Raw genomic sequence first — 21429 nt, forward strand, 5'->3', positions numbered from 1 at the left:
CTGTAATTGGTGCCAAAGTTGCTTCAACAAAGTATTGAGCAAAGGCTGTGAATTCTAATGTACATGTGCTTTTTTTTGTTTTTTATTTTTAATAAATTTGCTAAGATTTCAAACAAACCTCTTTCACATTGTCATTATGGGGTATTGTTTGTAGTATTTTGAGGAAAATAATGAATTTAATCCATTTTGGAATAAGACTGTTACATAACAAAATGTGGGAAAAGTGAGCCGCTGTGAATACGTTCCGGATGCACTGTAAAGGCCAGAAATGATTTAAAATGACCTGTGAACATCTCCAGCATTACTCTCATAAAGAATGCAAACCTCTGTGAAATACACACCGATCAGCCATAACATTAACATCACCTGGCTAATATTGCTTACTGTAGGTCCCTCTTGTGCCACCAAAACAGCAATTTGTGCTACAGTAGCTCTTCTGTAGGATCGGACAAGACGGGCGTCACTGAGGCTTGTGCGCCCACGTCCTTGGACCACTTTTGGTTGGTATTAATCTCTGCATACCGGGAACACCCCACAAGACCTGCCATTTTGGAGAAGTTCTGACCCATCGCAACTTGTCGTCTAGCCATCACAACTTGTGTCAAAGTCACTCAGATCCTAACATGTCCATTTCCTGCTTCCAACACATCAGCTTCGAGAACTGACTACTCACTTGCTGCCTAATATATCCTACCCCTTCCCAGGTGTCATTTAATGGTTTTAATGTTACGGCTGATCTGTGTATAATTATATACAACTGTATGATGACATTAAGATTTATTGTAATTTTAAAGATGGGTGTTTTTTTTTTTTTTTTTTTTTTTAAATAGGTCCAGATTCATCTGTTTGTACACTTCCGAAAAATGCAAATCATTGGTCAAATCTTTATTGCGGTCTATATTAGCCATATATAAGACTCACTATAACAAGTCTTACACTCCCAGTCAGATGTCAGAAAAAATAGATGTTGATTACTCCAAAATTAGAGGAATCAGTTGAAGTAAAGAATATGTATACAAGTGACTTTATATTACACCACATATTCACATATTTGTCTTACAGCTAATACTAGCACTGAAGCTGATAGTTTCCTCTAGACCATTTTAGTATTTTATCAAGCATTACAAATCAGTTCAGCCTATAGAGTCTATAGACTGCACTGATTTACCCTTCAGGTGTGCATGCCTTTTCAATTACGCACGTATTTAACATCTAATTAGACTCCTAAAGCAGCCAGTTAATGAGTCATTATGGTGAATGTGTAGCTTTAAACAATTTTAAAAAACTGTGTTGAATAACTGATTATTCAGTATATTTGTAATGCTTGATAAACTACTAAAATGGTCTAGACACTATTTTCTACACTCTCTATAGCTTTACTCTGATTTCAATTCTAAGTATCTATGCATATGCACAAACATGCCATTTAAAGTCTGCTATATAAAAAAAAACAACCCACTTTATATATATATATATATATATATATATATATATATATATATATATATATATATATAAAAACAACCCACTTTTATATATTATATGTATATAAATATAATTTATTAACATTAGCTGATATGAATATACTACTCTACAAATATATTTTTCTGTGCAATATATACTTTTTTTTGTCAACTCATCTTCATTTAAATCTTAAACCAGTGTACTGGCGCTTTAATTCAGCTCCAGCAGCGTGAGCATCGCGGCAAAAAATAATTGACCCGACACTGAAACTCCCGCTTCACTGCTGCAGCATTCGGTGTAAAATTTTAGCAGTGCAGAGATTACAGAGATTACAAAACTGCAGTTTTGTCATCATTCCACACAAGAGACATCATCTTTACACACAGCACGACATCGATGTGTTTTCATCAGATGTTTCTAAACTATACATCAGTGCATCTCTACTTGAGATGACTTATTTTAGTTTGAGCCAATGATCATTTAAAGTACTGATTTCACTGAAGCACTGATTCACAAGTGTTAGACTGGCAGTGTAAATTATAAATGATCAATCAAAATTAGGTGCTAAACGTTTTGATTCAGACCACAAGCCTTCTTTTTTTTTTTTTTTTTTAAATCCGATTGTGTTCTTTTCCTTATTGTGAATGTGTTGTTTTGCCTTTTTCTTATTTTTTCTTTTTTACTGTAAAACATTTTCAAAAATATACATATAAAAAAAATACTTAAAACTGTACTTTTATGGTATAGGGTCTCTTAAGTCATCTATCTAAAAGGCTTATATGTGCTGTTTTTGTATTTATGTCCAGAAGTCACTCAAGATTTGTTTCGAGGGCCACAGAAGTTTTCAATATATGATACATTGCATGACTATATGAATGCCTCGTCGTTACACACCTTCACTTGATTAGACAGCACCGTGTGGCCTGCATTTACATGATAGGCTCTTATATTTTATGACATAACCATACTTTGATGTCATATGTTTAACATTAGGGCAGATTTTTCATTGAGACAGTCCGTCCAGGATTTTGCGATGACAGAAACGAACGCAAAATCAAGCAAACATCGCAATATTCGGAGGAGCTTGCAATTTTTCAAAATTACTGAAGATTTTATGCCGATTTGGGCCAAGACGTGTCGTGTGACATCATCAGAACGCACCATGTGATGTCATCACAACGCGCATTCAGTCAAAGCCCACTTCGATTCAAGCATGTCGAACACGAGTACAGTTAAAAGGTCTCAATTACCAAAAAAACCTCAGTGTGAAATTGCAATTTTGACGATTCAAGTAGTTTTCCGCAAAAAAGGAGCACAAAAAAACTTTAAAAAAAAAAAAAATTGAAATCAAACATTCAGCTGCTCCTGATCTCAATATTAATTTGTAAAAAATGGTTTCTCCAGTCATCACATTTAAATTAAGATGGTTAAGAATGGTTTATATAGATCAGTGTTTCCCAACCAGGGGGTCGCGAGAGTATGGACAGATTTCTTAGAAGAAAAGCTCCGGATGCTCCTGGACCATCAACTTCATGCTGTCTAGCATGAGTGTTTGTGTAGGGTGCCACAACTTTTTGAAAGTTTTCAGAGGGCACCGTCACTGAAAAAAGGTCGGGAAACGCTGATATAGATATAGGGTGATAAAGGGTGACTATATTACTGGGAAATCCTTACACACAATGTAACATGTTTGTATGTTTTATTATAGACACAATAATGTTATAAATCTGAAGGTTGAGATTCACACCATCACCTTTTGTTACAGTTCATTTTTAAAAAGTTCAATCACTTTTTAAAACTTACCAAAAAGCAAGCGCTAAATCAGAAAGCGATTCAGTTTATATCCAGACTTCAGCACTTCGTTTGGAAAGTCTTCCTTTATGGGAATGTGGTTTTCCTCTCAGTACTTGTGTTGCGTTGTGTGTCTCTTTCTGCAGTGACTTTTCAGACAATTCTTTCTCCTGTTTTAATGGTGAGCAGCACTCATTTCCTGCACATGTCCACTCAGGTTGATTCTCCACTAGCAGCTCCAGTGTAGGCAGAGACGTCGTACTGCTCGTCCCAGAGCGTCTGTTCTCATTTATTGCTCCATAAATACTGCTCCTCCATCCTTCCTTTACTCGCATCGACCTTCTGATCTTCTTCCAGCCGAGATGATTGAGCTCCAGGAAGTTTAGTAAGATGCAGAAGACCCCCACGCAGAACATGAAGATGAGGAAGATGCTCTTCTCCGTGGGACGTGAGACGTAGCAGTCCACGCGCTGAGGACAAGGAGGGACGGCACACGTGAAACGAACTGGCACGCAGAACCCGAAAAGCAGCCACTGAAGGGAAAGAAATGCCAGCTCCAACACGGCACGAAAACACACATGGAGCACGTAGGCTTTGGACAGGACTCCTGAGGAACCTCTTGTCGGAGAGATATGTTTTTGGCTCAGGGTGCCGCGAGTTAGTGAAACGCACGTGTTTTTTTCCAGAACATGACCCACCTTGTCTCTCGGGTGATAATGAGACGTGATGGAGCAGCTATCAGAATTACAGTTCCGCACACACTCGTCCGTGTTTTGCCCAGGTGCCATCTTGGAAAGGTTGTGCCAGGTGTAGAGAATGAAGAAAAGTGACGGCGTGGACACGGCGACAATATGGAAGACCCAGAAACGTGGCTGAGAGATGGGCGCAAAGGCATCGTAGCACACATTGGCACAGCCTGGCTGCAGTGTGTCGCAGACAAACATAGTACGCTCGTCGGCGTACACGTCTTCTGCTGCCACGGCAACCACCAGCAACCGAAAAATCGCCATCACTGTCAGCCAGATCCGGCCAATCAAGGTCGAATGCTGATGCACGGCATCAAGGAGCCGCTTCAGCAGCGTCCACTCGGTCATTGCCACCCTGAGTCCCAGTGCTCAAACGATTTGGTAATAATAGCAGATTTTTTTCACACCTCAGGATGGTAGTAACCTTTAGTAACAGTCTTTACTAACAGTCCCGAATTCCCACCCAATCACTCACTCATTTTAATTAAAGCTAATAATATTATATAAGCTGAAACACAGTAGCTGCTTTTTCATAGCTCGCTTCTGAAGTGCTGTGGCTTCTCCGTACCATCCTTTCTCACTCCTTTTAGATAAGAACCCTACCGACGTAGGCCACTTGACTTCGGGTCACATGATGCCTTCTCTGTCATCTTTAACCTGGGCCATGTTTTTAAAAAGGGCCTGAGCAGACAGCACTCTCCTACTTAAGATAGCGTCTGGTTCTTTTTAGCTCCACCGCCGCTCGGAGATAAACAGAGCTTCCTTTAAAAGGATGGATGTTTAAAAATACAATTGAGATAGGAGAAGCTTTTTCATGCACTGCTGGAACGTTCTCTGGTTTTATTATTTAGGTGTAACACAGCTTTAATAAAGACCAATATCTTATCTGTTATGTAAGATAGTGTTACAAATCAGTAATAGTGAGTCTGAGGGTTTAACCCCAAGGTGAGTTTTGAGATGTTTAAACACACAGAGTATCTACGCTGAGAGTATTTTCATGATATTGGACATGAGTAGGTTCCTATTTACAGCAAGTGATGGACAGTATAATGGACAACTGGACAATACATACATCCAAATATACATCCAAGCCCAGAAAAAAAAAATGCAAATAAGACAAGTGTTTATATATAAACAATTCTTTAAAAAAAAATAAAAGGGTTTCATTCATTTCAAGCATGCTCACTGTTTAAATGTATGCCAGTGTTTAACTCTTTGTATAATTTATTCAACAGCTCACAGACCTCACATGTTCACAGTGTTTCACTCAGCCTTGAACTTTTCCATCTTCACCCAAATGTAGCTGGTTAACCAAAACAAACTACAACGATATAATTCTAAACAAATCATGTTTAGAGCGCAACATCGGCTTCCTTAGTTTAGCACTGGAGCTAGCTAACAAGTAATAAAGTCTTTCATCCAAAGTATTTTCGATAAATATCTGTATTAAAACGCAACCGGTTTCCCAGAATTGATGTCAGCCAACCACTACCCAAATCACTTTTTATAAAAGCTCAATTTTGTATCATTTGGTGCAAGGTAATAAAAGGTGGAGTGGAACTTCACTGGAAAAGTAGACATAATGGGGATGATCATTAAAAACAAATTTGGACTTACATTTGCAAATATGTGGCAGATGTAGTTTAGTGGTTATTGTTCTGTCTTGTGGTTGCACATGTTTGCAAGTGCACTATGTAGAAATGCAGTATGTACATCTTATTTAGTTCTGTGTTGTCACATATAGTTAGTGTGTTGTTTTAAGTAGCATCATGGTCCTGGAGGAACATTGTTTTTCATTTCACTCTGTACTGTATTAGCTGTATATGGCTGAAATAACAATAAAGCCACTTGAATTTATGTGGTTGAAAATGTCAACATTTGACCATGTGAAGGGGTTTCCAAGGCCATCACACTTCTGGACTATTCCTGCCAATTTATGAAATTGTTTATTTAAAAATAATATTACAGATGCCACCTTTGCCACAAGTCAAATTTCTGCCCTGCTAGATTTGCTCCAGTCAACTGGAAGTGCTATTATTGTGAAATGGAGGCAACTAGAAGCAACGACAGCTCAATCGTGAAGTAGTACACCACGCAAACTTGCATATTTGGTCAGTTGGTCATTTTGGGTCAGCAAGCCTCTTTCAGAACAATCTTACAAGACTTATAGGCAAGTATGAGATTTAAGCACCACATCTTGGCGGTTAGTGGTGGCGGTGGGGTTAGGGTTTGGAGAAAGAACCACTAATGGCATTTCAATGAGGTCTAGACATTTAAATCCACTATTCAAGAGAAGTTTGTTTTCCTTCTCAAAAGCACACATTCAAAATCTTTATCAGAGAAGAAATACAGATAGCTCCATGTTTTGGCTTTAAACCTAATAACAGCAAAACGTAAAAAGTATAGCGTACGTCATACAATGTGAAGCTATTGGGTTTATTTTGTTTACCATCTGTAGTGTTGTCTGAGTTTAAGACGATGCTACTCTAGAGAATTTCTGTGCGAACTGCAAAGCTGTGAGAACATGAATCTTCATTACAAAAGCCTTCAGATTTCTGCCTGTAAACCGTTTTCTGTGGTGCTTGACTTGCTGAATTCGTTGAGAAATTCAGGACAATTTGAAATGGATAATCCTGTTGGTCACATTTGGACATAGCACTTAGTATGAATGTGTTTTCTGGTGATCTTTTCTGGCATAAAAAAAAAAATGTAATGGGTCATGCAACTTAATTCTATAAGCCCGCTTCCCATACTAACATCTTCTGAGTTGACCTAATAGTCCAAGTATTTAAGTTGATTTAATAATCTATGCATATCCCAGAAATGTCAAATACTCATTACTCTGGTCAATTCCGAAAACAACTGCAGAAAAATAATGAACACCCAACCACAGATATATTACGGCGTATTCTTTATTAAATTTTATGTATAAAACTGTATTCTTTAGGGAAGTAAACAAATAGGCAACAATGACAGTTAATTAGTTCATCTTGAGGTCTCTAGATGCTCTGGCATGTTTCACTTCAAATGTCAAGAAAACAGATAAAATATATGAAAAAAGCTCAATCGGATCATGGCTTTCGGTCAGCGCATAGATTAAATTATGAGAGCAAAATGAATTATTAACCAATAAACATGTGACAAAAGATACAGGTCACAGTAATTTATACACAAAACTAAAGAAAATCACAGGAAAACAAAAATCCAGTAATGCTACATGTTCAACAGCTGTCTACCATGTTAGTCCTCAGGAACTTTTCACCACAGCTGGCTACTTGTACAAACCATCCCATTAGCTTAACATGAGCATGTGCAATGTGCAAGTATAGCAAGTGCAAAACAAAAGGATAATATGCCATGCCAAGGCACAATAAATAGTGAGGAACAGACCTTGGAAAGATCAGGGAAGGAAATTTGTAGACTAATATTGCTGGTCTTCATTTAGCCTTAGCCCCATATACCTCAGTAAATGCGATCACGTGTACAAGACGAGGGCTTTAGGGCCCATCTCAGGTCTTAGACATAGGCCTTTGAATAAGAAATATACATTTTGCTAAGAGAAACTATTTCAAAGCATGGTAAAAGATTTAGAGTGGTAGGTCTACGTCACACTCCAGTATAGACGTCATGGGTTGATGGCAGTCACATTACTGCACAGCTGGCATCCTGACCTGGCACATAACCCTGTAAAGACATGTGTATTTTATTTACAATACCATAATATGCATTCTACATTATTGAGTAATAAAGAAAAAAAATCCAAGCCTATGTTTCAATTAGTATTTTATGAATTTGATCACACCACCTACTCATCAGCTGATGCAAATTCATTAATTTATAGCTTATGATGATGGCTAATTATCAGGCTAGCTAGTACATACACAAGGAATATTCAGTTCTTTTTGAATGGGTTTTACAGTGCTGTGAAAAAGTATTTACCCCATCCTGATTTTGTGTATCTCTCATACTAAATTGTTCAGAAATTAAAACAAAATTTAAGATGAAACGAAGGCAACCTGAGTAAACACAATATACATTTTTTAAATGATAATGTTATTTATTGAAGCAAAAAAGTTATCCAATACCAACTGGGCCTGTGTGAAAATGTATTTGCCCAGGTAGTTACTAATTACATAAATCTATGAAACTACATTCATAATAGGGTTCAGCTGGACTAGATGCATCCAGGCCTGATTTCTGCAAACCCTGTTCAATCAAATCAACACTTAAATAGAACTTTTTCCAACAGCATGAAGATGGTTAAAAGGTCTTACCCAGTAATACACTATGCCAAAATTAAAAGAAATTCTAGAAATGATGAGGAAGAAGGATTACAAAACTATTCCAAAAGCTCTGGGACTCCATAGAACGACAGTGAGAGCCATCATCTCCAAATGGAAAAAAAAAACTCTGCACAGTAGTGAACCTTCCCAGAAGTGGCCAACCTTCCAAAATTCCTCCAAAAGCACAGCAATGACTCATCCAGCAAGTCACAAAAACGCAGAGGACAACATCAAAGGACCTACAGGTCTCTCTTGCATCAATAAAGGTCACTGTTCATGACTCCACTATCAGAAAGATACTGAATACAAAAAATGGCACAGAGGAGTGGTGAGATCAAAACCACTGCTAATCCAGAAGAACATTAAGGCTCATCTAAATTTTGCCAAAACACACCTTTATGATCCCCAAACCTTTTGGGAGAATGTTCTGTGGACTGAGGAGTCGAAAGTGGAACCGTTTGGAAGACAGAGGTCCCGTTAGATCTGGCGTAAACCAAACACAGAATTCCACAAAAAGAACATCATACCTACGGTGAAGCATGGTGGAGAAAGTGTGATGGTGTGGGGATGCTTTGCTGCTTCAGGGCCTGGGCAACTTGCAATAATTGAGGGAAACATGAATTCTGCCCTCTACCAGAAAATCCTAAAGGAGAATGCCCAGTCTTCAATCCGTAAACTGAAACTCAAGCGCAACTGGATTATACAGCAAGACAATGATCCAAAGCATAGGAGTAAGTCCACCTCTGAATGGTTAAAAAAAAAAAAAGCTAAATTAAAAGTTTGAGTGGCCCAGTCAAAGTCCTGACTTTTGAATCAACTGAGATGCTGTGGCAGGGCATTAAACAGGCAGCTAATGCTTGAAAACCCTCCAGTGTGCAAAAACTAAAGCAGTTCTGCAAAGAAGAGTGGGACAAAATTCCCCCACAGTGCTGTGAAAGACTGATCTCCAGTTATCTAAAGTGTTTGGTTGCAGTTATTGCTGCTAAAAGGTGGCACTACCAGATAAGTTTAAGGGCAGCAATTAGTTTTTCACAGAGGAGATAGGTGTTGGATAACTTTTTGTTTTTGCTTCAATAAAAACAAAAACAAATAAAAAATGTATTGTGCATTTACTCAGGATGCCTTTCTTTTATGTTGCATTTTGTTTGAAGATCTAAAACTATTTAGTATGAAATTTTGTATACTATACTAATTGACTATTTACAAAAACAAAGAGACAAAAACAGAAGAAATTAGGATGGGGCAAATATTTTTTTCACAGCACTGTATATAACTGACTATTCCATCTGAACAAATCACACGTTGATTAACCTCGAAACTTGTGAGCAAGATAGCTAATCGTCATATCAGATAGTTGGAGAAGTGATGAGAGAGACAGCTATAGGAAATGAACTGCACAGATAGTAAAGGAAATTCGTTCAGCTACAACTGCTTACTACTAAGGGCATGTTATAACTGAAAAATCTGCTCCCACTACACACTCAAGTAACAACGTTGATACACACACAAGTTTTAACGTTGATGGTGTGTTAAGTATTAAAACAGCATTAGGAGAGCAATTTGCAAGGTGGTATTAATATTTTACATGTTGAGCCTATGTGGTAAGCAGAAGCATTCAGGCATTATTGATTCAATGAGGCAAAACAGATACTGAAATTAGTGGTTATTAGGAATGTAATGGTCTGTTTACACTGTACACATTTCAGCTTCATTTTAACGGTCCAACGATAGAAAGCACATGACATAAAACCACTGCTGATCAGATATTATTATTAGGGTGATGGATCATGGTATTGTGTGTGGTGCTGCACCTCGTACATATACAGTTAGAGATCCCCCCCATGCACAGTGTGTGTTAATCATCCTCTACCCTTAATCAGTTTCACTCTACAGCACTGTTGTTGGCTGGATACTATTGGTTGGAAATCCAGCTGTTACATTCAAATCTGATACATTCAGAGCACTGACACTTTCTTTTTTGTGACCGTATCATTTTAGCATCACTATAATCTTGCAAACAATTTCTAGTTATCATGGCCAAGAACACTACTTAAATATAAGGGCATTAGAACGATGGTACATTGCAGGCAACAAACCACAAACCATTGTTTTCGTGTGACATTTCAGCTGACTTAATACCTTCTAAAGGTCGCACAGAGTGTTTTTTTTTTTTTACCGTACATTTCTCGAAAAACCATATAGTTGTTAAAGTTTTCTCAAAAGGACTGAGAGAAAGCAGTACATTGGTGCATGCAGAGATATGTGGCTAGAAAATTAGATATCTGGCGAAGAGAATTTATTCGTCATATATATATTATATATATTATATATATATATATATATATATATATATATATATATATATATATATATATATATATATATATATATATATATATATATATATATATATATATATATATATATATATATATATGGACAGTGAAGATCTTTTATTCACATATTCCAGCTTGTTAGGAAGTTGGGGTCAGCCATGATACAACACCCCTGGAGCAGAGAGGCCTAGCTCAAGGGCCCAACGGTGGCAGTTTGGCTGTTCTGGGGCTTAAACCCCCGACCATCTGATCAGTAACCCAGAGCCGTAGCCATTGAGCCACCACTTGCCAGGGGTGTCAAACGTGGCCTATGGACCAGGACTAATGACTAATGCCTCTAATGTCAAGTCAACCACTGGACAAGTCTAATGTTGCCATTACCTAAAATAAGGTTGCCACAACTGCATCGGATGCCCCGTGGGTGCAGAGTCTGGGACCGAGTTTGATGTGCTGCTTTATTGAGAATGGCAATGTCCTATATAGTATCTGCTCAATGTTGGTCCTATTATGGTCCCTTTACACTAATGATTAGGGTAGATGAGGGCTGGGAAACTGTTTAGAGTAAGAATCAGCAACTATGATACAGATACAGACGGCATTCAGAAAATAAGAACAATGAGAACCAAAGAGCAAAGCACTGCCTTTAAAAAAAGCATCAGGTTGTTAATGGGAAGCTGCGGAATGCAAAAGCATGCATAAAGCAGCACTGTGTTTATGCTGGCATCACCAGAGTCTCACCTGCTATGCTGGGACAGGTCAGGAAAGAGCACAACATTTCTTTTTCTTTCTTTTGGCCTTTTCATAACAAAAGAAAAAGAAAAGTGGGCTAAAGTAGGCAATGATTATTCACAGTACAAGATAAGTGAAATTTTTATTAGGGCCCAACTGTTATCAACAGATTGAAAGAAAAAAAAAAAAACCTGCCTGATTAACTTCCACTGACTTACTAGCATGTGTAGAAGTCATGCCTATAAAGCAAAGCAATGTTTCATAGCAAAGCTGCATTCATGAATGTGATGATATAGGGTCACAGCACTGCTCAACACTTTTTTTCAGTTAAAAAAAAAAAAAAAAAAAAATACATCTGAACATAATGTATTTGTAAGATGTAATTGTACTCTCTTGGATGACTGATATCATCAGGATTCAGTCTGGCAATTTCATGATGGGGTGAAACCTGAAACAGGTTAGCTTATAATAAAATGTGTCTTTGTTAAATGTACATTGTTGTTTCTACTGTTCAAGTTTGATAAATAAATAATGTATATTCTGTAACAAGCTACTGCCTAATTACAGCAATTGATATTGATTTTAAGGTGCCAAAAAATTCCAATAACCAAGATCAGTGAGAATTTCGATACCTGCTGAGCCCTACTTTCTATTAAACAAGAATATGAACATAAAGATGAAGTAGACTAATGGGAGTGGATGCTAGATTAATCAAAAGGCTGGATTTTTAATACCGAACAATGCAAAGCAGTCTATCAGGAAAGATTTAATCACATTTATAATCTAAACATTTCTAAAAATAGTAACACTGGTAAGATAGTGTTAGCAATAATAACAATTAAAAAAATTAAATAAAAACCTGGATTTTGCTTCTCAGTCATCATGACTCGCTGAAATGTTTCAGCTAATTAACTGGAGAGTTGAACCCTGTATTTTTGAGCTGCAAAGTTAAAATCTCAGGCTGGTCAACCGCAATGAAAGCTAACACAATTCCTGGTATGTTCATATGTGGCCCTGACTGCATTTGAGGTGGCTTATTGAAAACATTAGCATAGAAAAGTGAAAACAGGAGGACTTTTCTAAAGTCACTGAAGAACAGACAAAATTGGAAATCGAAATGATTTAGAAATGAAGCACCTGTTGCCTATTAGTGCTAACGATGAAATACTTCAGACATCAGTTTGGGAGACGGTCATTTATACACAAAATCAACCGAAGGTTACCTGGCGACGGAGGTGAATCTCTGGCCCAACGCTGCCTTCTTCGTCCAGATCGTCTTCAGAATCTCCATCTGTTCGACCCTGCAGACGCACCACACAGCGCTCTGCTGTTTCCTGAAAACAAACGGTTTAATGCTATTATTCAGTCCAATACAGATGCCAAAGTATCATGATCCAAAATTTTATAGTCTCAGTAATGCAGAGAAAATAGTGCACATGAACCTTTAACTACAGTGAGCAGGCTCCAGTATAGAGATATGTTTCCCAAAATAGAAATCGTATATAGAAGTCATTCTATTTGCTTAAACTCCACAGACCACAGTCATAGCAGTGTGAGGATTCAGTTATTTGGTATGAGCAACTGTTAAAGTATAGAACATAAATAAGCCTTACTTCACTGTACAGATTCAGAAGAGACACTCGGACATCATTCACAGCTCCCCACGTCTTTGGGCTCCTCAGCACCAGATCAGAAGGTGGTTTCTGCTCGACTCGAGCTCCTGCAGACCAGATCTGAGTGAAAAACATCAAACAGTACTTTAAAAGAAGAAAAACTATACATTTCAATTCACTTACATTTACAGCAATTCACTTAACTGCCATTATTGTGTGGCAGTCTGGGGAAAAACCGGTTGCATGTTACTGTGGCTAAAATCAACAACTAAATTCTGTCAAAACATCTAAACAGTCAAAATAATGATCAATCGCCACTGATCAAAATTTTGTTTTTCTGCCATTACTATACTTGGATATCACCACTTTAAGAAGACATGAAAATGAGGCTCATGTTTAAATGCAACAGGTTACTTTTACCGAAGTAGATGAGACAGTGATGTTGATCAAAGTAAGTTTAAAAAAAAAAAAAGAAAAAAAAAAAAAAAAAAAAAAAAAAAACATTTCACTTTATAAACTTAATTATTCCAAATTTGGCAGCTACGCTGTTTTTCCCGGAACTAGATAACTAAAGAAGTCTCTCAGTAATATTGGAGTGGATTATTTAAATTAAATTTTCTCCTTTTTCAGTTTTTGTGGGTAACTAGACTTTAAAATGCTTTACTTGTGATTGTACAGAGACCCACTGGCGACAAAATAGAAATAATGAGTGGCCATGAGTTATTAATGCATGGGAATGGAATAGAAATCAAGGCTACAACTTAGTAAGGTGTGGGAACTTGATAAAGTCATAGCCATCACTCAGAATGGCAGACAACGAAATAATTACGTGCAGCGCCATCTTAAGTGTGTGTGTGGATCACTGTTGTGAATGCAAACTGAAGTGTACACATACGTTTTATGGTAAGATGGTAATATGCACTTGGTGGAAGAAAAAGCTGCTGTTTGCAAGTTTTAGTTAAGATGTAGACAAAATTTTACATGCATGCCATATTTTTCCTAGAACAGAAGATTTTCAAGTTTGCTCAGATAAAATTATGAATTTTAATGTAATGTACAAAAAAAAGATTGATCACACCTTCACCATGTGCAGGGTATTCCCACTGCCACTTGTGAGCTCTCCTTCTTAAAGCAGTGTTTAAGCCCTGCTGAGGAACTCTACTGTGAATGCCATGTGTATACTCAGATTTGGACCAGCTGAGTCATTCTGACTGTACAGCCTGACTAATTATAAAGTAACAGGAATTGAAGAGCTCATCAGTCATCAGTGTAATCTTTTATTTCTCCACTCATCTTGACTCACTACAACTAACTAGCTTGATGTTACACTGTGTATATTATCACCGTTAGCGTTTGTCCAGCAGTCAGAACGTAGGATGGAGGGATCTTAAAGATGATGTCCGTTCCTCCTGGTTGACTCCTCCTCACTATCCAGCCTCCTAGTGGTTGATCCTGAAACAGTACCCATTAAACTGAGGCTGAAATAGAACTATTTATTCAATCATTCACCATTCACTGATCTTCAGTAACCACTTTATAAGGGTTGCTGTGAATCTGTAGCCTATCCCAGGAACACCAGTATATTACATGATGCACTGCAATAGACTGGTGTCTCATGCAGTGTGTATTCCCAGGTTAATGCCATATATGTAATGTAATGTAATGTAAATAAATAAATATATATATATATATATATATATATATATATATATATATATATATATATATATATAAAAAAAAGTAAAAAGAGTGCTTTGAGATTTATCTTAAAACACATGAGCCTAAAAAAGCACAGACTATCCCCAAAACCGAACACATTCATATCTGGTGAGAATTTTATAACCTTTACTGAAGTATAGTAACATTGTGAGAAGGTCCTACCACGTCAGAGTTGTTCTTGAGCCTTACGAAGTTTCCGTCCAGGTCTATCTCATCGATGGACACACAGCCGCGAGCAGACGAGTGCTGGGACACTTTGTAGCTTGGAGAGAGTCCCGACCCGCCCTCGTGTTTCCGTTTCTTTCCCCAGCCTTTGCGTGTGGCGTGGACGTGTGTGCGGGAGATGGGTGCGTGCTGAGAGGGACTCGGGGAAAGATTGAGTCTGGACAGAAAAATGACTGCATTTGAAAAATGACAAAGAAGCTGACTAATGACTAAAAAGAAAATATTTAGAGACATACAAATGAAAGTACTACATCAGGTAAAGACAGAATATATATATATATTTTTTTTACAGTAGTGTCTCTCCACCATGCCAAGGAACATGAGCATAAATAGGAAGCTTATGTGCATTCTTAAGCCAGATCTGATGTGTTCTCTCAGCAGCACTGATGTGCATATCGATTACACGAGTATCTCTTGATTTTGCAGAGGTTAATATACGTTTGGTTACCAGCTAAATGTGCTTCATGTCCTACCGTTGCTCCTCTCCCTCCAGCATCTTGCGATAAGCATTGATCTCCATGTCCAGCATGAGTTTGATGTCCAGCAGACTCTGGTATTCCTCGAGTTGCGCTTGCATCTGCTGCCTCATGTTGGCCATCTCCTGCTCCTTCTGGGAGAGCCGCTGTTGGCTGAGCTGCCTCTCACGGTCCAGAGCTCGCTCCAAGTCCTGCACTCGTGCCTCCAGCTCACGGTTCTCACACACACACAAACATGCACTCATCACTCTATTCATTAATCATGCAATTGGTACAGCAAAGTATGGAAAGCAAAATTATATTAATTAAATAATGTTAAAATCTTTATACAGCCTGTGACTCTTTGGTTCATAGATATGCCAAATTAATCACTAAGATCAAATTAACGAATATAAACAAGGTCATAAGCACATTTTTGCTGATTTATCTAATTTTACACACTATATTACGTACGCCTGGAAAACGCATATATTTTCAACAGCGGAGATTTGTATGACCAGCTAATGACTGGAGACTGATCATCAATTTGATTACAAACCCAACTGATGAAATATTTATATGTAGCCAACAAAACTGGCTACATAAAACAACACTGGCTACAACTGGTTACAACACAACGATAAAATCTGTCATCTATGCCCTACCTGTTTCTGCAGGCTGTTTATCTGCATGGACTGGGACTCCACTTTTATTCTGGTTCCTTCCAGCTCTTCTCTGGTAGTTGTGGCATAATCACTGTTCTTCAGGGCCACCTGCTTGGCATTTTCCAACTGCAATGCAGAAATGGATCGACACATTTGATATCTTGTACATATATGCTGCCATGTTTAAATGTTCGTATATAAATTGCATCCAATTTGCATGGCCAAACATTATGCAACAATATTATGCAGTGTGGTTTATTCTGATGTTCTTGCTGTTCTGTGAAGTGTGTACTGTATGCTTAATGAATTGGGCTGCACTTCTTGTATTGTTAACTTGTCATTTGTCCTATGTGTAATCACATCCTGCACTGTGATCCTGTGGTGCCTTTACACTTGGTGTGATTAATTTGTGCTGGTGAGAACACAGCAATTCCACTCAGCTGACGATCAAAACAACTGCTCTGACAGCTGCTGAACGAGGTAGTCTCAGTCTAGTTCCAAGCAAACCTTAGTACAGTTTGATGGCAGTGAGAAAACGTTTGAACCCTGAAATGATCGAACTGTAGGAAGAGAACCAAGCATACAATGCGGTGCAGCATTTTTTCATGAGTGTGTTTAACGACATGCAAACTAAATTAAACATTTTTATATAAGCATCTAATTTTTATTTACTGCCACCCATTATCTGTGCTCTCTGCGATTTATTCTTGTTTACAAGGTTTGTTTACCTTTTTCCATCAACACATTTCTGACAAATGAGTGTATTTTCAGCCATATACGTCCCTTGGTCAAATGTTTTTTTTTTTGTTGGCCAAATAGCAAAAGATCCAAAATGTATCATATTCGTTTAGATTCATACTAATCAAATTGATTTGTGTGTGCTCATAAGATGTGGCTTTAAAGTTGTATTGCCAAACGCACATGCACTAATTAGGAGTTACCAGTGAGAGAGAGTGCCCTGCTGGTGTACCTTAGCATTAAAGGTGCGTTCCAGGTCGTCTTTATACTGCTGGATCTGGGATTCGTGCTCTTGTCGCAGCTGCTGCATGGCCTCTGCTAACTTACTCTCAAACTCCTTCTGCCTCCCTGAATCCACCTCCACCAGACGACTCTCGTACCGACTCCGCATCTCTCGCACTTCCTGTAGGCAACATTTACAATTGCAATTAGACTCGTAAAACACCATAAAATGTCAGTGGGTTGAGATCTTGCTGGCACTGGCAGCTATTTGGACAATATTGTGATGCCTATTGGACAATAATTTGTTCTAGATGAGTGTGATGTGCAAAGAAGGGGCTTATGCTCCACTTTTACAGAAAAGATGAACAGTTTACACTGTTGTAGCATGAGTGATAAGAGGGACTAATTGGTTTTTGCAGATGTTCCAAAACGCTATAAACTATAAATTGATTAAAAAATATTAATAATTTAAAAATAAATAAATAAATAATAATACATTTATTAAATTAATATACAATTTCCACAGCAAATTGCTGTGGAATAAGTTTGTGTTTATTTATTTATTTTAAATAAAAGGTGTATGGTTTTATTCCTTTATTCAGCACTGGCATACAAAAATATTGAAACCAGCCTAAAATGTTTAGGCACAGGAACACCAAGTAAGAAATATTTTCACCACTAAACAATAATGGCATTGTGTTCCACCCCTACTTAGTGCGGATAAGAATTCAAAATCGCCTGATACTGCATAATTATTTGAGGAACATTTTTATTGACCGTCCTCATTAGTTTTTTGGGGTTTTTTGGACATTTCACAGTCGGTACACTAGTGTCTTGTGAGGCTCTTTTTGGGATCCCAGTAACAAATTGTGGTAGGTGATGTCTGGGCTACTGTATTATTTAACAAAAATGTAAATTATAATTTATATCATGGTGTTACTTTATTTCTGTTTCTAAAGTATATTTTAAATGATTCAGGTTTGCTTTAGTTAACCATTTGATCATTGCATTCCTCGTCAAAATGAACCTATGTGATTGTAGGTAAAGCTACCTTTTATCCTCGAGGCATATTTTCACCATTTTTTTGGTGTGCCACATAAGTGCCATAACGAGCTGGAGTCAAATTGAAATGTTAGTCATTGATGTCTAAATCGAACACTGCTATAGAAATAGTTATAGTACGAACAGAATAGAAATAGTACGACTCTTGTACTTTGTTCTGCCAAGTTAAACTCCTCATGATCTTTTACATGGGTAATTTTGATTTATAAGTAGGAAATCAGAAAAACAAATACACAAGGAAAAGAAGTATTTCGCACCTGTTCAGCGAGCTGCTTCTGAAACTCCATCTGCTCATGGAGGGTCTGCATCTGGTTCTCTGTGTCGACTCGACGAAGCGTCTCTGAATTAACCTGAGCTTTGGCATTCTGCAAGGCTGTATCCAGCTACACAACAAGCAGTTATATTTTTATTGAGTAAAGCTGAGCACACAACAGAATACTTCTGAATACTCAAAATCCCAAGGAGTTCTTTTTCCTCCTAATATCACTAGTAGCATACAGGCAATATGTTTTGAGTATCATACACTGCTGATATTCAATCATGAAACACTCAGTGGCCCAGAGCAACCAGGGCAGCACTGTCCTTCCTCTTTGCTTAGGAATTCCTTAGTAAAAAATTTTCCTCCCACAAGGTTTGCAAATTAATTTTAAGGAGAAACTTTTAGTGATCTCAGTAATATTCAGGGTCAACTCAGATTGAAAAGTTGATGAATGACCCATTTCCTCAACTCACATTATCCACTTGTGTCGTGAGGTCTGAAACATCACTTTCCAGTCTGCGGTTAGTTGCTAATAAATTAGCATAGTCTGCCTCTTTGGAGTTCAGGGCAGCTTCGAGATTCCTCCAGCGCTCCAATGCGTTGCAAAGTTCAGCCTCTTTCTTGTTGTTCCTGCAAGACAAAAAAAAAAAAAAAAGAGAGAGATTGAAATTGTGAAGTGAGACCAATAGATTTATCATTTTGTAGCTGTTTTCTCAACGCAGGCAGTTTGACATTTCATTGAAGTCTTCAACATGTCATGGTCTGGGAATGAGCATCACCTATACACACCTGTGGCTTGAAGGGAGAAGCGGTTCATAGCGTAAATCTATACAAGCACAATACTTCAGCAATGAAAGGTGGTGGTGTACAGTAGGTGGTAAACTGGATGCCATTTGGGGTAAAACCCAGAACCACTTTAGGTTTTTGTTATATACAGTAAGGTTATCATATACTAGTTATTCCATTAATTTAAAGTACTTTGTTAGCATACTGTCTTTTTAGGGGACTTTATAATGTTTATATTGAAATGTTTGCCATTTAGTGAGTCTGGTGCCAGGTTGTTGGTTACTGCTGTATTATTTGTATTCCTGGGAGAAATTAGAGGTCACAGCGGAACATTGCTAGCACAATTACAATGGTGCTTAATAAGAGAAAATGACCTCAAACATAAGGGGTTTCATGTAAGTTTCACTGTTCGTTCCTAAAAACAAAAGACCAAATGCTGTTGTAAATACATTTACATTTATTCACTTAGCAGACGCTTTTATCCAAAGCGACTTACAAATGAGAGAGATACAAGCAAAGTTAATACAAGAGATACAAGCAAAATGAGGGAGATACAAGCAAATGACAGGTGTCCTCATACTATTGGTCATAGAACTGTGCTCAGAAGTGTATATAGGAATGAGCAAGCTAGCTCAAGTGCAATTTTTTAAATAGTGTTTTATATGCTTCCATTTAACATTCATGTCTTCATGCACCCTGAGCTGTGATGTTGCTGCTACTGTTTGAGGTCATCATACCTGGTCACTAGATTGCGGTGGTCTTCACACAGCTGGCTGTACTCTATCTGAAGCCTGGCTCGCTCATTCGCGGTGTTATCCAGAGTTTTTCTAGCGTCGGCCAGCTCCGTTTCATACAACACGCGCACATTCTTCAGCTCCCTTGTCGTGCTCTCTTCTTTCTCCTCCAGAAGGAGCCGCATGGATGATTTCTCATTCTCGAGCTGGCGCACGCGCTCGATGTAGTTGGCGAGGCGGTCATTGAGCTGTCGCAGGTCCTCTTTCTCCTGCAGGCGACTCAGGCGGGTCGGGCTAACCGAGGACGGAGAGCCTCCCGGGGCCGCGGCGGCGGCGGCGGCGGCGCTGCGTCTTCCGGAGCGAGACGGCCGGCCGGCTGAAGTCTCAGGAGTTGACGTTATCATGGCTGCTTGCTAGTTTCTCAGGCTTTCTTACACGCAAACACGCGTATCTTGCCTCCTCTTTTGAGCACTATTCCTTTCAAAGCAGTTTCCAGTCGCTAAGACAAACAAACTACCAAACCGCAACAAAACTATTGAATCATTGTTAACAAACGCTACGCAGGCTGTCAGCATGGGCCATGTCTCTGCTATACAGCGCACTTACAATAACAAAAATAAACAGAGCAAAGCTGCTAACTATACGCTTAATTTCGACTGTATTAATCCGAGAAAACCCTGCTCATGTTGCTGTTTTCTCTTTTTTCTTCTTCTTTTTTTTCCAGCGTATGTCACTTTTATCGCGCACAGCTGCTGAAGAATTGATGGCACCCAAATAAGCGCCGTGACGTCACATCACAAGCACGAAGGCTGGTACCATTTAAAGGAATGGCTGAACCCTGGAAATAAAAGAAATTCATACTCGTTTACAAAATAATAATAATAATCACTCATAATCATAATTTGAAACGGACATGTTGTTGTGATTTCTGACACTGTACTGTTGCCTATAGCGACTGGTTGAACCAGTTGATTTGATTTCTCCTGTGTATTAAAACTGCATGCTGTTGTATTTTATTGCTTGTGTACCAGTGTAATTACTTAACACTCTACCAGCAGTATACATACAGACACAGATCAACTATGTTTAATACAGGTGATTAGAGGTCACTAGCCAGAATCTAGTCTGCCTACACTGGTACTCGCCGTACTATGTACTAGGCCTATATAAGTGCTTCTGAATGGTTTCTGAACATATGGGGGCCTTAAGAGACTTCCTGCATATATCTTCCTACATACAGTATGTACATACATACATACAATATACTATATCTATCTATCTATCTATCTATCTATATATATATATATATATATATATATATATATATATATATATATATATGTGTGTGTGTGTGTGTGTGTGTGTGTGTGTGTGTATGTATATATATATATATATATATATATATATATATATATATATATATATATATATATATATATATATATATATGTATGTATGTATGTATGTATATATCAGCAGGAACTTTAGGGCTTTTCCTATGCACAGCATGTCAGCTTCCCTCTAACTGTCCAACAAAGGCACACTACAAGACCAGATATTATTTGTGTTGTGGATTACAGTAGTGTGTACTACAAACAGTAG

At 38.0% G+C, this 21429-nt stretch overlaps 2 protein-coding genes across 3 annotated transcripts; both read right to left on the minus strand.

The window, feature by feature from the left end:
* Positions 1–3302: 3302 nt before the first annotated feature.
* Positions 3303–4349, minus strand: gjd6 (gap junction protein delta 6). Its single transcript, XM_017477447.2, has one exon. The coding sequence runs from the start codon at positions 4347–4349 to the stop codon at positions 3303–3305; it is 1047 nt and encodes a 348-aa protein (XP_017332936.1).
* A 2548-nt stretch (positions 4350–6897) lies between these two features.
* lmnl3 (lamin L3) lies at positions 6898–20741 on the minus strand. 2 transcript variants are annotated; one of them, XM_017477341.3, is made up of 12 exons: positions 19831–20741; positions 18781–18937; positions 18306–18431; positions 16997–17167; positions 16027–16152; positions 15380–15600; positions 14844–15063; positions 14307–14414; positions 12963–13082; positions 12573–12683; positions 11359–11415; positions 6898–7685 (listed from the first exon to the last, which is right to left on the minus strand). In XM_017477341.3, the coding sequence occupies exons 1-11, from the start codon at positions 20229–20231 to the stop codon at positions 11377–11379; spliced, it is 1800 nt and encodes a 599-aa protein (XP_017332830.1). In that variant the 5' UTR covers positions 20232–20741; the 3' UTR covers positions 6898–7685; positions 11359–11376. The 2 variants fall into 2 exon arrangements, with proteins under 2 accessions (XP_017332830.1, XP_017332829.1); XM_017477340.3 differs by lacking the exon at positions 11359–11415 and having other exon boundaries at positions 19831–20740.
* Positions 20742–21429: the final 688 nt, after the last annotated feature.

The sequence above is a fragment of the Ictalurus punctatus genome, chromosome 10, assembly GCF_001660625.3.
Source record: "Ictalurus punctatus breed USDA103 chromosome 10, Coco_2.0, whole genome shotgun sequence".
NCBI lineage: Eukaryota > Metazoa > Chordata > Actinopteri > Siluriformes > Ictaluridae > Ictalurus > Ictalurus punctatus.

What these genes read in the sequence shown, in the direction of transcription:
- gjd6 (XM_017477447.2), bottom strand. Translation starts at nt 4,349, where the DNA reads ATGACCGAGTGGACGCTGCTGAAGCGGCTCCTTGATGCCGTGCATCAG.
- lmnl3 (XM_017477340.3), bottom strand. Translation starts at nt 20,231, where the DNA reads ATGATAACGTCAACTCCTGAGACTTCAGCCGGCCGGCCGTCTCGCTCC. An exon ending in AACGCACCTTTAATGCTAAG is followed by an intron (nt 16,153 to 16,996) that starts GTACACCAGCAG and finishes TCTGCATTGCAG; the next exon opens with TTGGAAAATGCCAAGCAGGT. An exon ending in TAAACAGCCTGCAGAAACAG is followed by an intron (nt 15,601 to 16,026) that starts GTAGGGCATAGA and finishes TGTGTGTGTGAG; the next exon opens with AACCGTGAGCTGGAGGCACG.